Raw genomic sequence first — 20,661 nt, 5'->3', positions numbered from 1 at the left:
AAACAAAAGTTATTTCTAGGTTGTTTTGAGGCATAGGGGACAGAATATGATTTATGTAGTGCAGTGGGTTTTTTTATTGGTATTTTCTAAACAGAACAAATTCTTTGTTAACATATTATGACCTCTAACGCACTGCATAACCTGAATATGTGAGTGTAGACATTAGGCCTGTGTTACTGCATTTCTGTGAAAGGAAAGAGAACTGTGGTACTGGATATTTTGTTGTTTGCATGTCTCTGAAATTGTCTAAATTCCCGATATCATGTAACTTCCTAGGTTGTGAATTGTTCTGCTTGTTGCTACAGAATGCATGGTTGTTTGCATCTGGTTTATCAAAATCTCACTCTGGTGTTTATGGTGTATATTGTTAGGTAGCAAAACTAGGTAACAACTTGTCATTTATGCAAGAGCTTGCTTACTGACATATACGCAAACTAGTCTCTAGAGAGCCATAAACACAGTACGCAACATGAAGGTTAACCTCTTTGCAAATGTCACTATGTTCAGCTCAAGCCACCTGGAGGCCATGTTTGGACTCACGTTTGTCTTTACTACAGACTCATTTTCTGTGAAATGTACCAGGTGTGGCCTTTGTGAGAAAAGTTTACTCTATTTAGAACATTTGCTGAAACATCATGAAAGGCATCAAGTATAAGGAAGTGGCATATAATGGAGATTTCTTGATCAGACGCTGGACAGTATTGTTATTGTCCTCTCTTGATGTGTCTTATCTGTGCTAGGAGGGGATTCTTGAAAGGACATTATTCCACTAAGTGGCTGGGATATTTTAGTCTGTCCTTATAAGGGTTTAGCATCTGCAGCTGTATCTTTAATGTGCTCATGCTTAGCATTACATGCAATCAGTTGGTGAAATTCCTGAGGTAGTGATTCCATGGTTCCCATCTGTGTTCCTGAGTCTGTGAGCTTCTGACTAATTATACAATTTTCTCTGTACACTGTAGGAAATGATTCTGTTTTGGCTCTAGAAAAAGGGATTGGGTTGGACTGGAATATAGGATTGCATAACTTTTTTTCATCTTTAACCACAAATTCCTATGAAAGCTATTGCACTTCCTCTGAAGATACCTGCTCTTGGATTTTGGTTTCCAGAGTCATTAGAAATATTCAACACCCATATACAGTCCAGAAGACTTAGCAATTGAAAGGCCTACCCAAAATCAGTCATTAAGGAATCAAGCAAAGTTGCATCCCTAAGGAAACAGCACCATCCGTAGATTCCTATTCTTCTCAAACCTCAAGAGGAAAAGATGGATATAGTATGCAGTTGGGATGACCAGCAGAGCTGGCACAACTGCATCATAGACTCTTCTGTCCCCATTGGAGGAGGAAACATCACAAATATGGGTGTCTTTCCAACGGACAGAATCTAAAAGCTTTTTTCTAGGTGCTGCAAATAAAACCAGAGCTTACAGTCTCTACTTCCTAGCCTGCAGTTGTAGGCAGAGGCAGAAATCTCACGTAAAAGACTTCAAGCTCTAGATGATCCAAGTAAGTTTTGTGCAACTTGAGCATCTTTTGCAGACAGGGTCTGACAGAGAGGGATCTTTCAACAAATCCTAGACAAGTCTGGGAACTGCCTTTTAGAGTGTGCCAGCTCTTTGTACTATACAATATAATTATCTGAACATCCTTTTACTCATCTTCCTTTAATGACAGACTTTGTCATCAGATTTAGCAGTTTCCAGGAGAAAGATATCATCGACCCAGATTACTGAGGTAAGCCTGGGCCTTTTCTGTAGTTTCAGAGGTGTAATCACAAATTCCCTGTTCCCTGTGCTTAATTGTGGTCTGTCAGCTGACCTGCTTGGTCAGCATGTGCGTTACTGCCTGCTGGGGAAAGAGGGAGACAACTGAGTGATTTGGGGCTCTCCCACAATTTTCCACTCCACCACCTGCTTTGGAAGTGGCTGTAGAACTGCCAAACATGCTGAAGTGGTTAAGTGTACCAGCTCCTAAAGAAGCTGAAGGGGAGGAGTGGTTCTTGCCTGATGGGTTTTCAAAGGGAGCTGGGACTTTGAAGTTCTGTTTTAGCAGCTGCCAGGTATGCTGCCTCAGTCCTGTGCAGCACTTCTGCCCCCAGCCTTCATGTGTTGCATTCTTCTTTACAGTGCCAGGATGGAGAGAGGGAAATAAAAGAAAATTAATTAAACCGAGAGTGTGGGCATTAGCAATAGTGTTGCTTTATTATATTTTACCCTTTGAGTTATAGTGCCTTGTGCTATGTGTCAGTGAAGCACCTTACACTTGCTTGGGCCTATTAGAGTAATAAATTTATTTCACTTCTGTTTTCTTTGCCTTTCTAGCTACTGCTTCCTCACCTCTCTTCTGCTTTACGTCCCTTCCCAAAATAATCATAGTAATTTTAATCTTTTCTTCTGTAACAGCCGCATAAAATAGGCAGAGGTTTACATCCATGGTGCCCCAGAACTCCTTGCTGAGACTAGAGGGACCAGATCATCTTTCCAATAAGGAAAGAGAGACAGAGAAATAGTAGTAGCTAAACGAAGTCTTCATATAAAGCCTCTGTTTAAAGCGGGAAGAGACACCACTCACTGCTGTATCTGCTGGAGGCAGTTAGCTGGGAGCTTCCCCTTTACTCACTTAACTCTTCTCTGCCAGAAACAAGATGCTGTAACTCAGTTTATTTCACTGAATATTGAACTTTTTTATGATAATGTGAACTCCTCCGTGATTTTTCGTGTTGAAGCATTGGGTTACTGGAAATGCTGCAGGCTGAGCTCTGTTTTCAGGCGAAGAGGTAGATGGATCCCAATAGGAGGTGGGAATTTATGGAACAACATTAGGAATGGAATGGGGACTGTATTCTGTACAGCTTAAAACAAAAAACCAACAAGGAGGCCAAAATTGTCATAAACTGGAATAGTCTCTTCTGGCAAGGCGACACACTTCTGTGGTATTAATCCTTGGAGGACAAAGTGCCAAAAAATGGGGAGATTCTTGCTCTGCAGTACTTGAAGAGCTTGCTTTTCCAGGTGAGGCTTTATAAAAATAAAAGTCTTTCCACTCTTTTATTGCCGTTCTTTATAGTCCTGGTATATCATCCCCTGTTAATGGGGGCAATAGAGGGGACAGATGCACAGGAAGTTTTGGGAAGGAGGTGCACTGTGTTTTTTTGCTCCAGTGCTGGCCATAGATTTTTCTAAAATATTTTCTCTTTCCGTATTAAAAATCGATAATACGTAATTCAAAACTGAACCTGCCATTCTATTCTGAAGTTATTTTTTAGGTTGCATTTTAGCTATCAACAAAATACAGCAAATTTGCTTGAAAAATACTTTGTGGATTTTTAGGGCAGAATTCTTTTCTGAAAAGTAGTTTTCTGCAAGTAGGGTATCTCTGGAGGATTCTTAGAAGGAACACTACTGACCTGGAAAACTACTGTCAGTTTTAGCTTGAGAAGAGCATTGCTAGGAATTTGTGCCATCCTGCTTGAAATAAGAACTTCCAGAAAGTATCTTCCATTACCTCTGAGGAAGTTGGGTGACCAGTGGAGCGCGAGAAAAATAGCACTTACCTTTTACAGTACAAATACAGCATTGTGTGGCCATCATGAGGCTCACAGAGATTCCAAAAAAGCTAGCTGTAAAACAACCCTGGGATTGCTTTGGTGCCAATGTGCCATGCTGCTCTTAAGATGGCTGAAAGTCTATATGTCATGGTTTGTGTGTAGTATCTATCTGTGGTCTCTGTATCAGTAGCTTTTCTTTTTATTTTTTTTTTCCTTCGCCCTGCAATGTGTGTGATAGGATGGTCTCGTCTATGCAGCATATACAGTTACTGGGTCAGCTTCTGCAATAGGTAATAACTCATGCTAGTATTCTCTCTTTGTGGATCTGAGCATATTCCTCCATCCCCACCCCCTGATTATATTTTATGTAATCCCTTTGTTACAGACTTTAGAAAGTGTGTGCTGACACAGACACAGTCACCTCTTCCTATTCTTTCTCTAACCCATTGTTAAATGTTCAGTGAACCACAGCGGGTGAGTTGATCTTTGTACAGGAGGTGGAGGTAAAAAATTTTCTCCCTTAACTCTAGCATAACAAAACTGCAAAAGGAACTCCTTCCTGAGGAGGAAAAATGTTCTGTTTAACAGGTGGGAGATCACTCTCAAATCCAGTCTATTTCTTGTCATACCTTGTTACCTTATCGAAATCCACTTGAGGGACAAGGAGAGCAGAAACTACATAGGGAATCAAGTTTATAACATGGAGAAGTTAAGAATGCTAGAGATGCCTCTTTGGCCAGCATATAAGTGCCATTCGGTTTAGGGGACTGTGTAAGTCTATCTTCTTTTTATTGGGAAACTCTTTTAGCTTCATTACATTGGAGCTAGGTTGATAAATTTCAGTTGTTTGAGGGAAAAGGTCTCTTGAGGTCTTTTACTCTGCCCTTGTATCAATGCTTGGGGAATTATCCAAAACCAAGAGACTGTTAACCACAAGCATACAGCCTCACAGCAAGGACCCGGAGAAGTGACCTTTAGCTCTTGCTTTATATCTTTTTTTTTTTATTTTACTGTATTTCAGCAGCTAGATGTTATACAGCTTTAGTTGTGTTACTTAATGGTAGCAGCAGATGCATCTTGCTGGTGCCATGCTGCTACCCTACCTCTTTTATCTGGAGCATTTCTCCTGATACGGCTGTGGCCCAGCTAGCTTTCAGGTGACACTTTCCATAATCCCTGATTAGGTGAATTTGTACATCTTTGCTCTGGAAGTGCAGCACAGATTCTGGCCTTCCCTTTAGGTATATAGATTATAAATGTAGAAGTGTTGCTTCTTTTGTGAAGTTCTGTTATCTGGCTATAATTCTTGGCCTTGAAATTTATAGGCATGATGTCAGGGAACTGTATACTTCAGCATGCTTCGTCCCCATAGACAGACCATCTAAGCTGTCAGATTTATCAAGTCTTCTCTAAGAGACACTCATCAGATAGGTGTACTGGATGTCAAGCAAAGTTGATTGCTTTCATGAACTTCAGTGCAAATTTTGTGGAATCTAGAGGCTTGTCATGTTCTTTAGAGGTTTCTTTGTGTACTGGGTATTTATTATTTAGACAACAAAACACCCGAAGTTAGGAGCATATGACATCTCTACTCCATGGTCATACGGCACAACTAAAAAAGTCATTTAGGCCTCAAGTGGTATGAGACCTGGACAAGCACGAGCCTGGAGGAACCCGTAAGGCCCTGTAGTGTAACTCCATCCTGTGCTATGTCTTTTGGGAGGCTGATGGTGGCAGGGGCGTTTAGTTCTGGGGAGGGACAGAGGGCTTTGAGTACTCTCCCCCATCTCATGAATCCTAATCCTACAAAACTCAACAGCCTGTTTTTTGTTTGTTTGTTTATTCTTCTCAAGTGCTCTAGATTTCACCAGTTTAGCCCAATTGTAACTTTTCGGTTGCCTCTTGAGACTTGAACAAGGGGCCTGAGCTGCTTTCTTCATTCCCCATTCTCTTATTCAGTGGGATCTTGCAGCTGCTGCTTGAGCACATATAGCAAAGAGTACCACGCTCTGGGAAAGCCTACGCAGAAGGAAACTTAATGGAAAATATTAAGGAGAAAAAAATGTGTTTGATGGACTTTTAATATAAAAAGGGGGAAGAAAAAGAAAAGAAAAGGGGGAGGGGGAGATTTATTCACTGTAATAGGAACCAAATGTTGGCTGGGACAGCAGCTGCACACTCACTCGTTCCCTGTAAACTGTGTGAGCAGCTTTTCAAAGGAGGCATTACAGAGTGCAGGGCTAACTTACTGGTCCTGACTTAACCCTTGCCTCTCTGGAGAGAGGTAGAGAATATGGGTTTCCAGGAGAGATTAGTGCCTTTAATTACAGACCCAGTCATAAGCATATTCTAGACAGATAGCGGTGCCCATTTACTGTTTTCATCCTCATGTGCTACTGCTGCATGAAATGCAAAATCTGCTTGGATAAAGCACTAGAAAAATATATGGCTAGGAATAAATAGAGCCCATCAGTCTTTTCCAGTTTGGTATTCAATAGACTTGCCTACTTTGATAGAGGAAAACTAGAAGAATGTCAGTACAAGTCACGCTTTGTGTTGATCCGCTTGATCCATGCTAGGATTTTACAGTGGAACCTCTGCAGCGAGGAATACCTTTCCCACCTCTGTAAGTGGTGCAGTATTGCATCTAAGATTCTGGTACTTTGAATTCTGTGGAGTGTGTATATTCACCCCAGAAACTCTGCCTGGACTAGGACAAGTGATCACATTTAAGGTGGCACTTAATACATTGTCTAAGTCTGAATGACTTCTCTTAATTAAAGCAGAGCTAGATAGTACAGTGAGGTAACTTCACTTAGAGTCCACCTGCTCTGTCTGAACTTCACTAATTAATCAATACTTTAAAATTGAGGCAATTGCATGTCAGATTTAAGCATGTAATCTTCCCCAAGACTTCCTTATGAGAGCAAAATGATACCAGGTTTCTGTGATAGTCTTATTGTATGTATGTCTTGCTGTTAAAATATTTTTGCAGGCTCTGTGTTTGCAGGTGTAGAAGTATGTGCAGGAAACATGAAGCCAGAACCACCTTCCATTCAGTAAAGCTCACCCCTATGTTTGCACTAATTAAGGATAGAAAGACTATGTGATTTTGTCGGTCTAGATTACATGGAGGAGATACACTCAGTTGCCTTCATTGCTTCTCCAGTGACCTGATGAGCCGCAATAGGATGAAGGCATTGAACTTTGCAGTCAGCTGGCTGTTAGTTTTCTTCTTGATTTAGCCTTTCTACTAGTGAAAGCTGTCATTAAAGAGAAGAAAAAAATAGTGTTGTTTACCTGCCAAGTATTCCCCAGATCAGAGAGACTGACAGTATTTTGTAACTGGCATGGAGCCAAGGATCATACTAGGGACCCAACAAAAATTGGCTCCACTGAAGGGTAAATATGTCATTTCATTTGCTAAGACTGGTAAGTTTAGTGCTTCTGAACGTAAGAGGTTGATAATGCCAGCTAAATCCGGGAATAGTTGAGGTAGATTAGGCCCTGCCTGCAGAGGTCTTCCAGTGCTCCATAATCTCACCCTACCCTTCTCCTGCTAGACTGTCACAAGGCTGTTTTGATGCACCTCATTTCTAGCCTGCTACACTCATGACCTTGCCTGAATATGGAGACCTAGGACCTAAAATGCGCTTAATTCCTTAATTCCTGCAGCAGAATTGAGTAGGCACTACATTGCCTTTGTTATAAAAAAAAATCTTTTTGCTCCAAAACCCAGGTGTCTCAATGGCAGGGAAATAGCAGGAATAGTTTTCAGAAGCCAGGGAGCAGGAAATAAATTATACAGCACATATAAGACAAGAAGGAAGCCCATGAACCTTGATAGTACTTGTAGAATAAAGTGAAGGAGCAAGAAGACAGTGGGCTTTCCCTGTATAGCTATTGTGCATGCACATGTGGAATAAGGTGCTCAGTTTTGAGCACTTGCCTAGCCCCAAATACTGATAAAGTGGAAAAAGTTCAGAGAAAAGCAATATATAATCAACCGCCAGAAGGGACAGACTTGAGGAAAAAGTTGAAAGAAGTGTCCCAAGGCTGGCTAAGCTTGAAGGAGGCTTAGCTTTAGTAGTGAAGGTTTAGACTTGAAATAAGAGGAAGGTCATGCAATAAAACAGAGAAAATGTAAGTTTAATTGGGAATCTCAGGGAAAATTCTTGACACTGAATGTGTACCTGCCAGTGGAGTTGTGCAGCTGAGTGCGACACATGGACTCCTCCAGCCACTGAAACATGCACAAATCTGGCATCAAAAGGAGATGAGTTGCATGCTTTTGCTCACATCTTTGTTTTTGAATAAAATCCTTGTAACAACATCAGCTCTCTCAGTTGAAAGGGGGAATTGTGAGAATAGCACAGGGGGACTTCTGACATTTGTTAGTAATTATAATGTCCTGGGATGCTTGAATTGTGCCTCTGGTAGCTCTTACAGTTAACCTGTGAATGGTTCTGAAAATTGTAGTTAAATCCACAGAACTTTTCATGTTCTTTGCCTAAACCAACTCAGTCCCAAGGCTTTTCACATGGACCTTTTACATCTTCTGTTGTCTTATAGCACAAAGATACTGATGATAAGAGCCTCTTGTGTAGGTAAAACTAGCTTGAGCTGCTGGGAAAGTGGGAAGCTGAAGAACCAAGGCTGAAACTATCACAAGATGCCTGCATCTGTGCCTCATCACTAAGAAGTGAAAGTTTGATTGATGGTCTGGGACAGAAACTCTCCTACATCTCTGCAACACCTTCATCATGGGAGATTGTATTTGTCACTTTGAACTGGATTTGAACCCAAAATGCAGTTCCACACATTTATTATGCCAAGGCAGCCTTGACAGACTGCTCATTAACTTTAAAAGCTTTTTCTTGGCTTCTCTTGCAGAGCTCAAAAGCAGATTGCAGGCCAGGCAATGGCATCCTTGTTTTATACAGGGCAGCTGCTTCCTGCCCCTTCCCTGTCTCCGAGTACCTGCACCGTGGCGAGTTCTGGACAGCTCCCTGTGCCTCAGAAGATCTCCAAAGTCCCAGGCAGGGTTTTTTTAGGAATATTAAAAATGCCTTGTTTGCCCCCATTTTTTTGGAAAGCTAACTTTCTTTACCTTTGTAATGTAGCTGCTGCTGCTGCATGTTTTAGGGGCTTGCATGTTCCAGCAGTCAGAGCTACAGACTATGCTAAAATGCAGGCTCTTGCTGACTAAACTGTACCAAAGTCACTCTTTCGTAGACACTCCTGATAACAGCAGAGGCCAGGAGCAAACCGTCTCAAAGACTTGTTTTTCAATTTTTAATTTATTGCTTTTGAAGCTGAGGGGAGGGAAAGAGGGAGAAAAGACAAAGAAAGCCTTGAGGCAAGCGACGCTGTAAGAGGCCCGACAGTCCTGCATCCCAGCCAGGCCCCCAGCGTCCTGGGCTTTGTCCCACTATGTTTATCATTGCTCCATAGCCAGCCCCAATCTAGGGCCTATTGTTAGGGATGGAAGAAGCATGTAGTGTGCCAAAGAAAATGTTCTGTGTTTTTCTGAGTGCCTGAACATAAGTCAGCAGGATGCTGGGAGCTGCCACACTATACAGAATGATTAGTTACCAAGCGAACTACTTTCTAGCAGCTGGTGCCCACCAAGGCTTTGTACGGAAAGCTTCCTGGACTTGTTATACCACCTGAATGCCCTGTGGGAAAGAAATTGCTGCCTAAGATTGTCTTGCATTCCATAGCAAGGTGGGAGCATGAATTATAAATGCACTGTGTTCCCTTATTGCAAGCAATGTCCCTTGTTCATCCTTAGCTCCAGCCTTTACAGGAAAGGATGCAAAATACTTTCATTGTCAGCTTGTTTCCTCGTTTAGAAGGAGGATAATTGTTTTCTCAGTTTGCTAAACATCCAGCTATACTGACTCCTGCTATGATCCTATCAGTTCTTACAAACTAAGCAGGGTTAAACATAGAGGAATATTCTTCAAGAATACTGAAGCTTAATTTTCACAAGTAATTTGAGCCTAGTTTGCATTGCCTTTGAACGGGATGTAGGCACTTTTCAGATGTTTCAGAAGTGCCTGCTTAATAAGTGATATATGAGTAACATCAGTGTACTTAATGAATTGGTATTGTTGTATGCCACACGGGAGTTGGTATCAAACAAGTGCCCAGTTGTGCCACTGGAAGAAGGCTTCAGCTGAAATAAAAATGAAAGCCCTATGTGTAATATTTGTGATACTTAAAAATCCTTAAAAGTTTTTTGGGAACATTGGAAGCTTTAAACCCAATTTATATCCAAATTATGCATTAAGAAATTATATTCTGAATCCCTTCTACTCCTGCATTGCCCTCCCCTCCCCTGATTACTTCCTTGTAGTTTCACTTTAGTAAAGATTTTTCTTTGCCCTGTCCTCTGCTGTTGTCTTTTATTGTCCTGTATTACCCATCCCAGCAGTGGTTTTGTTGTAGTAGACCCTGCTTTGTCAGATATTTGAATGAGTTACATAGGAATGGTGGATGTTAGGAGAAGTGTGGGCTATCATTAGTAGTTACCAGTGTCATTCTTTTAGTATGGACTTGCTGTATGTCAGATAGTTCTTCATAATGACGAGATTCTCAGTGAGTGGTGTTCTGTGGTCTGGTCTTGTCTACAGTTTCAGTCCTTGGTATTCCCTTCAAATCTGTTTGAAGTGGGAACAGAAGCCAGCTCTCTTTTTTCTTGTAAGAGCTGATAACCACATCCCTTCTGTATGGAGGCTGGATTTCATTGAGCCTTTTCTTTCTGTAGTCAGTTAACAAATGTATTAGTATTTTATTAGTATTTAGTATTTTAGTACACTAGTATTAGTTCCTAGTACAAGTGTAGGTAATTGATTGCATAAGAGTTGCTTATGTTGGAAAAGAGGTAATGAATTGGAAAAGAGAACAAGAGAAAGGGAATTTGGAACCAGAAAACATGGAGAGGAGTGCATGGTGTTCTAGCACTTTTAGGCTGAGTTGAGATCATAATAACATGGAGATCTGTTGAAATTGGTCTCAGAAGCAAACCTGTATCTTTTGTGATGCAAAAATCTGCAGCAGAGAGGTCTTACGCTGTCAGTGAAGAGGAAGAGGGAATTCTAGCCCAGGCTTTATGAAAACTACAGTTGAAAGAAAGGAACACAGTGGGTTTCTTGCCAAAAATACTGAGTAGCCCTAAGGGCTGCTGGAAGGACAGAATCTTGCTTACAAAGGATGGGCCATAATGCCAAGGCTGAGATTTCCTGTACATAGTGAAGGCCTGAATCCTGGCCAGGTCTCTAAACTATGCAACTCATAAATAATCCTGAGCAAGCTGTGAGAAGATTGCTCACAACCAGCCTGGCTGACCGAATGAAACCCAATCTCTTCTGGTGGCACAGGCAGGAATTTCTATTTCCCATTTGCATGTGTGTGCATCTATGCCTATATCTGTCATATGTACATGTAAGCAAAAGAATATTCAGTCAATCGTTAGTGTTCAAGCAACAATCCTGAACTGAAAACAAGCAGGTCTGTGAGTACTGACTCTACGATCCTTACTTCCATTGGGGGTGTGGGGGTTTTTCTGGTTATTTTTGGCTTTGCCTAAAACAGTGTGAGTTGTGAAAAAGCTTTTCCTTCAGTTTGGGGTATTTATATAGTCTCTCTACCGTGTGAACTCTATAGTATCTATTAAGGTGTGAGGTCCTTTACAGCTTTTTTCCAGCCTTCACTACTGTGCTGAGCCTGTTGTAGAATTCCTTAAGCAGAAGAGCTAACTTCAGGATGGGTGCAAAGGTGCTGTCATGCTTTGATAAATCATCTGACAGGCAGAGACTGAGAATAGGAGCTGCATCATGATGCATTCTTGTGAGCATGGCAAATAGACTGAGAGCTGGAGCACGTCTCTGGCAGCAGCATATTGAGTCTCAGATTCTAAGCCTTGTTCTCCTGTACCAGGGCAAGCGATGCCTTAGGTGTAATATCAGCAACTTGATAACATGTTATATGGGGACTTTCCAAAACTGCAGATGAAACATCTCTCTACAAAAGTGATCCTAAGACTTGCGAATATGCAGACTTTCTGTTGTCAAATATTTAATGCTTATATTATAGAAGGTTGAAGTTATGTATAATGAATTTATATTGATTTCCATCTATAAAGAAGCAAAACCCATGGAAGCTAACAGAAGCATATTCTGTTATGTGTTTTCAATATAGTATCTAGAAAAAAGTAAGTGCTGTTGTGCTGCATCGTGTGGAGAGAAGGTATTGGAACTGCAGGGAGTTGTGTACAAGACTGTATGCTGCAAGAAAATGTTAGCCAAATTTTTTGTGGTTTTGTTTGTTTTTTAAAATTTGGTTCTTCCTAAAGATTTAATAACATAGTTTCAACAGTGTTTTCCTAGGTAGTTTAAATCAAGCTTATCTGAGCGATATTATATCCTAAAGAATTTATTTTGGACTATAGATCATATATTGGTTAAAACAGAAAAAGTGGATTAAAACAGGTTAGAAAACAAATGAAAGCATTTGAGAGTTCATTGAAGTGGACAAAGGCTGGAACAAGGCAGCATTCCCAGTGCATTTTTAAAAATTGTATTCAATACAAGTATTTGTATTTCCATAGTTAATCCTTTGCCAGATACCTCAAAACAAAAGAAATGAGGATCAAGGAAATGATACTAAAGTTTTGCCATTCAGTTAGTGGCCCTCACAGTACTACAGACTGCAGTCACTGTACATCATCTCTGTGGCACAAAGCCAGTTTGGCTATCAGCAGGTCCAACTTTAGTGGAGTTTTCGTTTACATCATTTTATCTCCTCCATTTCATCTCGACTTTTATGTTTTAGAACAAATCACTCAATCTTTAGTTTCCCAAGCATTCTTTTGGATCAAAGGATAAATTTTATGCATTGCAGGTTCTGAGCTGGAGATAGATATGAGAGAAGTTGGAACAGACATTAGTTTCTAGAATTAATCATATAACTTGAATGAATACCTTAAAGAGTGCTTGACTAAATTCTCTAACTTCTGACTGAGACCTGAGACAGGTTTAGTTTCAGACCCCTGATGCATAAACAATACTGGTTGAATTTCCGCAGACCAGATGGACTATCTGGTTCAGTGTCCTGCTGAGACGGTAGCCCATGGAAGATTCTGTGGGAAGAGCATTAGGTGATGTTATGGAATGGTGATACTTCCCCAAAACTCTCTTGGACTCGGTAATCAGTGATTTTTCTGGCCAGGAGATGATATCTTTGTATATAAATAGTGTTAGTGGATCTTGCTTCTGTGAGTTTGTCTAATCATTTTTGAACCCCTGTAAATTTTTGGCATCCTTAGCTTCCTGTAGTAAGAAGGCATCCACAGTTTAATTATGTGTTATGAGAAAAACTACCTCCTTTTGTTTGTTTTAACCTGCCCACCTGATGACTTCATTTGGTTTTTCCTATGTCTTGTATCATGAGAGGTGAGTAATTGTTCCCTATTCTCCGTCTCCCTGAAACTCATGATTTTATAGGTATTTTTCATATTTCCTTTCAGTTGTTCTTTTTCCAAGCTGAAGAGTCCTTATTTATTTAGTCGTTCCTTAATATATAAGCTGTTCTATACCTTTGATCATCTCTACAGCATTTCTTTGTACTTTTTCCAGTTCTACTGTATGCTTTTTGAGAAGGGAGGAGGGGCAGGGGTTAGAACTATCCTCAGTATGCAAGAGATGGATGCAATTTTGATTTATATGGTAGCATAGTAGTGTTCTTGGTTTTGTTCCCTCTGCCTTTTCTAATAATTCCTAACACTGAGTTTGCTTTTTGAGAGTATTTTAGTGATGTTTTCATAGAAAAATCTATTATAGCTATAGTTATAAGGTCTCCTTCCTGAATAGAACTAACTAGTTCAAAGTCCATCACTGTGTAAAACTAAGATTGTGTTTCCCTGGGTACATGACTTTGTAGTTATTAAACTGAATGTCATCTACCAATTTAATGTCTGATCATTCAGTAATGTGATGTTTTTTTCATGTTTTTCAGTGAATTTCAGATTTTCAGCAGCAAACTTTTTTTATTTAGCTCTTTTTTTTTTCCCAAATCACTTAAAAATGTTTTGAACAGCAGAGACTGTAGCACAGATTCTTATGGGACTCCAGTGGTAATCTCCTTCTGTTGTGGAAATGGTCCATTTATTCTAGCTCTGGTTTTGTGCGTTTTAACTAGTTATTAAATTCATGAGAGGTAACCCCTTTATCCTATGTTGGCTTACTTTATTTAGGAGCATTTTGAATGAACTTACCAAATTTTCTCAACTGAGAAATTGCTGGTGTGAAAAAGTTACTCTAGGCAAATGGACAAATACAGTTGTTTAGTTCGAAACAGAGGTATTGAAGATCACAATCTTTCAGTAGTACTGATGAGGAATTAATCAGGCTGTTTACTGAGCACTAATATGACTTTGCTGGAGCTCCTGAATACTCTTCAGGTTTGTATCTGGTGCAGTTGATGTTTGTTTCAAGGGCTGGTCTGCAGTAATCCCCAGCTATCTCCCAAAGAGCGCAGCACAGTCCTTTGTGCTTTTCAGCTCTCAGCATGACTTGACTTTACTGGGGAGGGTATCAGAGACTCTAGCTGCTTCACACAAGGTAAACGTCCAATGCGCTTTACCTTCGGAATGGATGGTGGAGTCTGTATCTATGCAGTGGAAGGAGCAGATACTACCCTTGGGATGGGAGTTGAGTCCAGGTGAGAGCAACCTGCTGATAAGCCATGTGGTGAGCTGGTGGAGAGGAGACAGCTGGGGATCATTTCAAAGATTCCTTGTGCCTTGTCGCATCCTCCTTTTATGTTATGCTTTTTGTGGCATCCTGTGCCCAGTAGGGGACAGTGCTGGGAGGCCAGCAGCACACACGCATCCATGGATCCAGAGCTGAGCAACTGCAGGTAAAACCACAGTAGTACAGGGTCATGATCCCATTACTGGGGCAGAAGGGGGAAGGCAGGTTCAGAAGAGGGAAGCAGCTCTCCCAAGGTTAACCATAAAGCCAGATTTGGGCCTATACAACTTGGGTCTCAAGGCCTGAGTACTGTCAGCAACATTACAGTTGTCACTTTTCCAAGCACTGGTGAAAGGAAAAGAACTGAAAGACTAAGTATCTTGTAGCAAAAGGGAGCAGGGATTGAGAGTCATTTATCCAGTGTTGCACTGGGGTACAATGGAAGCAAAGGACTGAGAAAGCATGGGTGGGATTCCTTGAACAGAGAAGTCTGGAGAAGGCTACCTACAGCCAATGGTCCATAAGAGCAAAAGTGATAGTGGTGCTCCAAGCAGGAGGCCCAGAGGATGCAGGGTGGAGATGCTGGCAGCTGAACTCCTTTTGCACTGGGTTGTCTTACTCTTCTGTTGCTGAGGAGTTGAGTATGGAGAGTGACCCTTTAGTGTTTAGAGTCCTTGTCTTCAATTTGCTTTGAAAGGGATGCATTAGGTTATTTTTGAGGGAGAGTACATAGGGCTGGCAGTTGCTTCTGGTCTTGTTTGAAACATCCTTCTGAATATTTTAAAGGTTTGCTGTGATGATAAAGCTTGTGGGGGAAGGTGCAACACATTCAAGGGAAGCTGTGACATGTTCAGACAATCTAGGTTGTAAGTTTTGACAGGATCCTGAAGCAAGGAGATTGCAGTTAACTCTCTTGCCAAAACCATGATGTACACTCCGAATCATGGCATGAAATGTAAAAGACACCAAGTATCTTTTACATCTCAGTTACTTATGACATGCATAGGAAATACAAGGGAAGTCTGCCCTGGGAATCCAAAGGAAATATTTGGAAAGAGTGGCTGAGAGAAACATGACAGAGATCAGCAGAAACTTGGGAAGCTCAGGCATTGAGGCTTGAAGGCTTTATCAGCCGGAGTGTCAGGATTCAGTGGGTCATATGGCATCCTGTCTTGTGAGCACAGGATGTGTGAGTTGCTGGGCCATTGTAGCCTCTTCAGGACACCTTGTGGTCCTGTCAGTCTGCCACCTGCTCTCTGCAAAGCCCCTTGGCCTTGTGTAGAAGTGTGTTGGTGCTGCCTTCTCACCGAGGCTTACAAACTTCAAAGCAAGCCAGTGAGCTCCTGTTAGTACTTATCATGTTGCAGGCCACAGCTGAACTCCCGCCGTATAAGCCTGGGTTGTAAGAGCTCCTGCCTCTTTGCCAGGCCTCTTCTCTTCTGGAAAAGGCTTGCGTTACTCTGATGAAAGAAATGAGCCTATCTTCAGTCCCCTCAGTTCTTTTGGATTGTAACTGTATGGAGTCAATATGTGCCCTAGTTGCAACCTCGCTCTACCAGTCCTTCATCCTCTTTGTGGATATTGTACTGCATGTCTGTCTTCTATTCCACTCTCACTGCAGCATGTGTGTGCTTGGTGTAAGCCTTGTGTTAGTGTATTAAGAAAATATCTACAAATCCAAATAAATAATTATCTCATTAGTGATGGGAATCCTTAGCTCTTTTCCTGCTGCAAATCTGCCTCTCTTCTATTCTAGTCAGCCACAGACATGCTCCAATTTAGAGTTTTTCTTCTCTTTTCCTTTGTTCTCCTCAAGCATGGTGTTACGGCTAGTAATATAGTCCCAGCCTGGAATTGAAGAAACTCCTTAGCAAGATGACAGTTGGCACGTGGCACCTCTAGCAGATGTTGGGCTCGCTGGAGCCACTTGATACAAATTCGTAGCTGGCTAAGTATTAAGGGATTTTTAGGAAGCAGCAGTACCTTGTAAGCAGGAGTCCTTATATGCAGAGTGGTGAAAGCGTGATGGCTCTTTTTGTCTCAGGGCTCCAGAGAACCATCATTTTGCCTGGGAAGGAGACATGGAGAACAGTGTCTACAACAAGGTGACATGGAGTCCGCTGGCACATCCCAACTATCAGCTCCATTTTGCTGTGCAGCAACTTCAGCAGCAGAAACTTCAATCACGACAGCTGTTGGAGCAAAGCCAGGCCCGGCACCAGGTAACTAAGAAAAAATCCTGCCTGAGATGTAGCGGTGCTGACTGAGTCTTTAGATGTGCAGAACTAACACAGAGCCAGTACCTATGGCACAGCTTTTGTGAAGGAAGTAGCTCTTCAAGTGGGTTGCAACAAAACTAGTATTACCTGCAGTGATTTTGGTAGCATTTTGATGCTATCAAATGGCTTCTTCCTCTGCATTGGCATCCTCCTCCATTTGGCTACTGGCATGCTGCTGCTTGCTTTTCTGCACCAGTTCAGGGCATCCCCTTATAGTGCCTCAGACAGCCTTAGAACTATCTACAGTCTCCATGGTTCTTTGTCACTTAATCTCATCACTGATGATATGTTCCTGCTTTGACTTGAGTTCTCCTTGGGTAGTGCTTCAAGCTGGGTCACTGTTGTATTTCAGTGTTTCTAAACATAGGGTCTTGAAATTGTGTTGGCAACTGTGTCCTCTGTGGCAAACAGACCCCATCAAGGCTTCATCTTGACTAAATTCTCCTCCTCCTGGATGTCTTCTGATATGATGCAGTTATCAACAGAGCAGTATGTTAAGGGGACTCAAAAATAATTTAGGAGAATCTTCATTCTTTTGAAGAAATGTATTAATGTCTTTTAAGAGCCTTCGGTGTGTGGGAGGCATGGCCACTGACCCAGATGGTACATGCAAGTTTTTTCTGCAACCCTGAAAATCTCCAGGCCTCCTACACATTTTGTTATTACTACATTTAAAATCTCATGCTTTGCATGGAACTGTCTGATGGATACATGACTCCTTTGTTACAATTGCAAAGAGAAAAGATGGGCTAAATGTCCAAGAGCTAAAGGAAATATGAAAAAGGGTTTGTATTATTGATGTTCTGGATGACACCTAGATGCCAAGGGTGGACCACTGTGTCTGGAACAGTATTTCCATCCTGCCTGGGGAATATTGCAAGGTTACAATGTGTTCATTGGTGCACTCGTTACCTTTCTTGTAATTATGGAGAGAGAGGTGTGTTCTTTATTCTGAGTGGTGTCCAAAAGGCTTTTCTGCTAAAGGGAAGGAAGTCTTTGAGTGAACAAACCTTCACTCAAAAGAGATTGGTCTCCATTAGGAAGGAGCTATTTGCTGGGCAGTCTGGCAGGACTGGACTCCAGCAAAACCATGAACAGAGCTAACATGCGGAGGTCTGAACACCCACTCTCCCTCCTGTGAAGTAAATGAATCACTAGTCAGGGTCCTTGAGAATAGGTTATAGGCAAATTGCCCTCATCCTTTTCTGAGAGCATCTTGAAGGAGAGGCCCTTCTGCCTTTGCTCCTTGCACTCCTTCTTTCAAGGCCCTCACTTAGCCATGCAGTTTCCATCCCTAGATTCCCTCACCTACAGTCGTCTTGCTTTCCTTCTGAGCAGGAGGTCTTCCTTTCATCTCCATCCAAGGGGCTCTGAGCGGGCAGCTGTGACTGCTCATGAGCTCAGGAAAGGGCTGTAAGCTGGCTTGTGCCTGTGAGGAGGCTGGAGCTGGCCATGGGGCCTGGCTGAGCCCTCTTCTAATTGCTGACATTGAGCTGATGTTATTCTTGGCCTGGGGCAGAGCCATTACTCAGGAGTTTCTGTTAAAGTGATTCTTTGTTAAACCTCCTCTCACCCTCACAATGTCCTCTTCCTTTCTCTCCCTCCCTTCTCCTTCTGAGCCAAGCAGTTTGGAGTTGCAGTATTGAGGCCATTGCCATGCCACAGGGCTCAGGCTGCACTGAAGTTGCCATTAATGGAGAAAGGTATTTGCTGAACACGGGGGCTTTCGGACTTTCTGTAGTGAAAGCCACATCTTAATAAAATGATTCTCTTGGATGCTTCCTCTCCCACTAGACATTGTACGGAGCCAGCCAGACCTCCCCTTCCAGTCACAGTTGCACCAATCCTCTGATGCCCCTCCCAGTCACTGCACTACCCTCATCTTCATCTGTCTATCCCCAGCTCCCTCTCTAGTTTCCTGTCACTGACCTCTTCCTTCTAGTTAGCTTCTCAGACTTCAGTCCTTTGACTTGGTCTTTCCAAGAACTGCCTTCTCTTTTCTGCTGCTTACACACTCCCTGCCCCACATCTCCTTCCCACTCACGCTGCTTTGACTTCCATCCCACCTTTTTCTGCTGGCCATCATTTGTCCTCTCTTTTTCCCCGCAGTTGACGTAGCTTATCCTAGCCTGCATGGCTTTACCACATTTCCTAGTCAGTGTCACCTATGCCACCTATCTCCCATTGCCTCCTCTTTCCCTTCTGTTCTTTCCCACGTATTGAGATCTACTCCGCCCTTTGTTGTCTTGCCTACTACATTCAAGTTCCTCAGCCTCCTCTCCCCAGAAGAAGTATATCCCCAGAAACAGAAGGCCTATCACTTGAAAGAGTGTAATGATCTCTCTACTTTGGGGAATGTAAGCAGGACATCTCCAAGCCTGTTTTATCTGATTGTTCGTGTTCTTGCTATGGTTGGAAGGCAGGCTAGCCAATTGTCAGTAGCTGAAGTGCATGTATTAATATATCTCAAGGCACATCCTGAGTATGGCATGACCATACAACATGACTAGATGCCAGTCTTTCCTTCTCTTTGTGACAAATGGATTAGTCCTATGTGTATGGATAGCATGTGAACAAGTAACAAGTAACATGATTAATAACACAGGCAAATGCTTTTGCCTGTACATTAACCAGTTCAATATGTTGGAGATGAGATGGATGTGTTGGAAAGCATGGAAGTTCCTAGTCAAGTATTTGTGTAATAGGAATACCCCTATCTGCCATGCAGTGGATGTATCTTATGAAGGCTTATTGCGTGCTTCTTTGTGGCAGCACCCACTCTTGGTTGAGCACTTTCCAGACACTTATGAATGATGATTTCTGCTCTAGGCATTTAACAATTTGCAGAGTAGCAAATACAGTGTAGGTGGAGGAAAAGGAATAATAACCAACAATTTTCACTCATTGTATGTGGAAGTTAGTTCACGCGGTGTAGTATGGTGGAAATAGATCTTTGATGCCAGAATAGGTACTTCATTCCCTGGACAAAAAGGAAAACACCAAACTGATTGGATGAGAATCTAACAAACAAATGGATGAAGTGATAGAGCCCAGGAACAGAGACAATACAGAGCCTGAGAAAAGAGAAAAAAAATAGAAAGGGGCAGAGTTTTGAAGTGGAGACAAGAAGCTTAAATCTGATATTAACAAAATCAAGGAAAAAGAATTACAAAATCAAACCAAAAAACAAGAAAAACAGGCTTATAGCAGTATTTTTAATGTTTAAAGGAGATTTCATGTGACACGTTATGACCTAGATGTTAGTATCGCTGCTGCAGTTGGCAAGGCAGTTAATATACCATCATTGTTTATTCTCTAATTGTTTCCTGTACTGGAAAGATGCCATTAGCTGTTAGGGAGGTTCCTCCTTCTCTGTGTGACTATGTTCTGTCTGCTTAGCCTAGCATCTACTGGGTTTAGAATTTTATGCCAAACATTTCACATGGGGAAAAAAGCTAAATTAAAACAAGAGAAGTACAGTCGTATAGTGGAATGATCCACATCAGTCTTGCTTATATCAAAAAAGGTCATGTTAAACAAGACATAAATCATGTTAATGAGTTGTATGGTCAGTTATGATCACATTTTCAATCAGAAGTTTGAGTAGATTTTATACTATAAAACATTGGACTAAGTTAATCTTAAATAATTCTCTCAATCATTTAAAAATGGTATGTTCTCTGAAATATTCCTCATTTTATGAAGTTCAGCAAATTTTTTTTCTTTTAATGTATGTGACTCTCTTCTGAATTTCCTACAGCTTATTTAGATCTGACTGGGAATGTTGAGTATTCAGAATAATATTCCTAGTATTCCTAGAACTACATTATTCCTGCCTGAGGACACAGGGCCTCTTTGAATGCAGCCTTAAACATCATTAAACTGTTTTCTAAACTATTACATATTGGACTGCTGTCAGATTTGCAGTCTCTCTTCCCCTTCAGTCTCTTGTTCATTCTTGTTTTGCAGTTTTCTCCCTCAGATTGTTTTCCCACTAAATGTGCTAACTGCCATTTTTCCTATTTGAGTCTTGTGATACTGATGAGTCAAAGTCTCAGTCTAAGTAAAGCAGAAC

General features: G+C 41.6%; 1 protein-coding gene across 24 annotated transcripts in view; it reads left to right on the top strand.

Annotated features, from left to right (window-relative positions):
• TTLL5 (tubulin tyrosine ligase like 5) overlaps window positions 1–20,661 on the top strand; it is a 144,676-nt gene that overhangs the window by 96,892 nt on the left and 27,123 nt on the right. For 22 of the 24 annotated variants that reach the window (XR_012673861.1, XR_012673860.1, XR_012673859.1 and 19 more), the window contains one exon: window positions 16,352–16,529. Coding sequence is in view for 16 of the 24 variants with exons in the window: in XM_075151487.1 (XP_075007588.1) it covers window positions 16,352–16,529 (178 nt within the window). In the remaining 8 variants the exon portion in view is untranslated. Of the gene's footprint in view, window positions 1–1,405; window positions 1,510–1,677; window positions 1,738–16,351; window positions 16,530–20,661 lie in introns of those variants that run through there. The other 2 variants (XM_075151491.1, XM_075151493.1) reach the window with 2 other exon arrangements.

Source organism: Calonectris borealis, chromosome 5 (assembly GCF_964195595.1).
Source record: "Calonectris borealis chromosome 5, bCalBor7.hap1.2, whole genome shotgun sequence".
NCBI lineage: Eukaryota > Metazoa > Chordata > Aves > Procellariiformes > Procellariidae > Calonectris > Calonectris borealis.
Note: the sequence above shows the minus strand (reverse complement) of the source record. Positions and strands in the feature narration are given on the sequence as shown.